Consider the following 1,292-nt stretch of genomic DNA (forward strand, 5'->3'; position numbering starts at 1 on the left):
TTTTTTTTTTTAATTGACTTCCCAATGTTTTTTGGCCTTGTTTTCCTCTTTTTCTAAACAACAGGCTGCAGCCAATGCAGACATCCTGAGTAACAAGTTATTGGATGATCTTTTGGAAGACACAGCCCAGGAACTATGGAAGATAGAGCGACATGAGAAGGTGCAAGCCCAGGCTGTAGCCATGCTTGACAGTGACAGCCTGGAGACTATGCTACAAAGAATGGAAGAAATCGAAGTAAGCAGCCTTTTGGTCACTGTCAACATTGTCAGCTTGTCTGTGCCTGTAGATGTGAGTCTGTAAATTTCCAGCTTAAGCAAAGTCTAGGTATGTCAGTATTTAGTGTGGTGGACTTTAAAGGAGCAGAAATTCTGCCTTCAGCAGAAATTGGCACTGATTCCCTCTGCATCCAAGCTGAACTAGGGAGGTAGGAGTATGGTTATGTGCCCAGTAGATCTGGGTTTGATTTCCTGCTCTATCAGAAACTCCTTGAGCAATTTATTCACTCGAATCCAAGACTACTTTGAATTTAAGATGATCCCCTAATAATTAGATTCTAGACATGGGAAAACTTATACATTTGTTATAATTTTCCATGTCTAGAATTTAGTTATTGGAGGGTTGTCTTCATTCCCTCACCACTGCAGGGGAGCAGGCAGCCGTGGAGTCAGGTGGTCTGACCCTTGCTTCTTGCTTTTTTATCCCCTGCACCACTTGCCTCCCCTGCCACCTACCCCTCTATGATGCCTGTGTCTTTCCCCTCTCTTCCTCCCCGCTTCTATGTGCCTTCTCTCCCCCATCTCCGTTCCTTTCTGCCACTTGTCCTGCTAAGCCTGTGCCCCCTGACACCTGCCCGTGTCTGTGATGCTTGTACCCCCTGGTGCCTGTCCCACCTGCACACTGCTTGTGTCCCCTTGGTGCTTGGTCCCCTCTCATGCCTACACTCCCCTGCTACCTTCCCCGCATCCCCCCCTGCCACATCTGCTTACTTTCCCATGGCAACTCTGACTGGGGCCTCACTTCAGCCCAGGGCACAGAGCACATGCTCTCTCTGGCCCCCGCCCGGCCACACAGCCACAGTTGCGATGGTGGCAGCTCCAGTTGTGGAGCTGGGGCCAGAACTACTACTGCTGCTGCCAATGTGTGGCCAGGTGGGGTCAGAGGCAGCACGTGCTCCGTTCTCTAGGTCAGAGCAGGACCCTGCCAGAATTGCAACAGGAAGATAAGTGGTGGGAGTGGCAGCAGGGAGCAGAGGCGGTGGGGGGGCAGGCTGGGGCGGGGAGGGCTGTGGTTT

At 51.2% G+C, this 1,292-nt stretch overlaps 1 protein-coding gene across 1 annotated transcript in view; it reads left to right on the plus strand.

The window, feature by feature from the left end:
- KIAA0753 (KIAA0753 ortholog) overlaps nucleotides 1–1,292 on the plus strand; it is a 34,451-nt gene that overhangs the window by 24,406 nt on the left and 8,753 nt on the right. Inside the window, exon 13 of the mRNA XM_019511014.1 lies at nucleotides 65–235. Coding sequence (XP_019366559.1) covers nucleotides 65–235 — 171 coding nt within the window. The remainder of the gene's footprint in view (nucleotides 1–64; nucleotides 236–1,292) is intronic.

This window comes from Gavialis gangeticus, unplaced genomic scaffold (assembly GCF_001723915.1).
Source record: "Gavialis gangeticus isolate Ggan-Ray unplaced genomic scaffold, GavGan_comp1, whole genome shotgun sequence".
In the NCBI taxonomy this organism is placed as follows: Eukaryota; Metazoa; Chordata; order Crocodylia; family Gavialidae; genus Gavialis; species Gavialis gangeticus.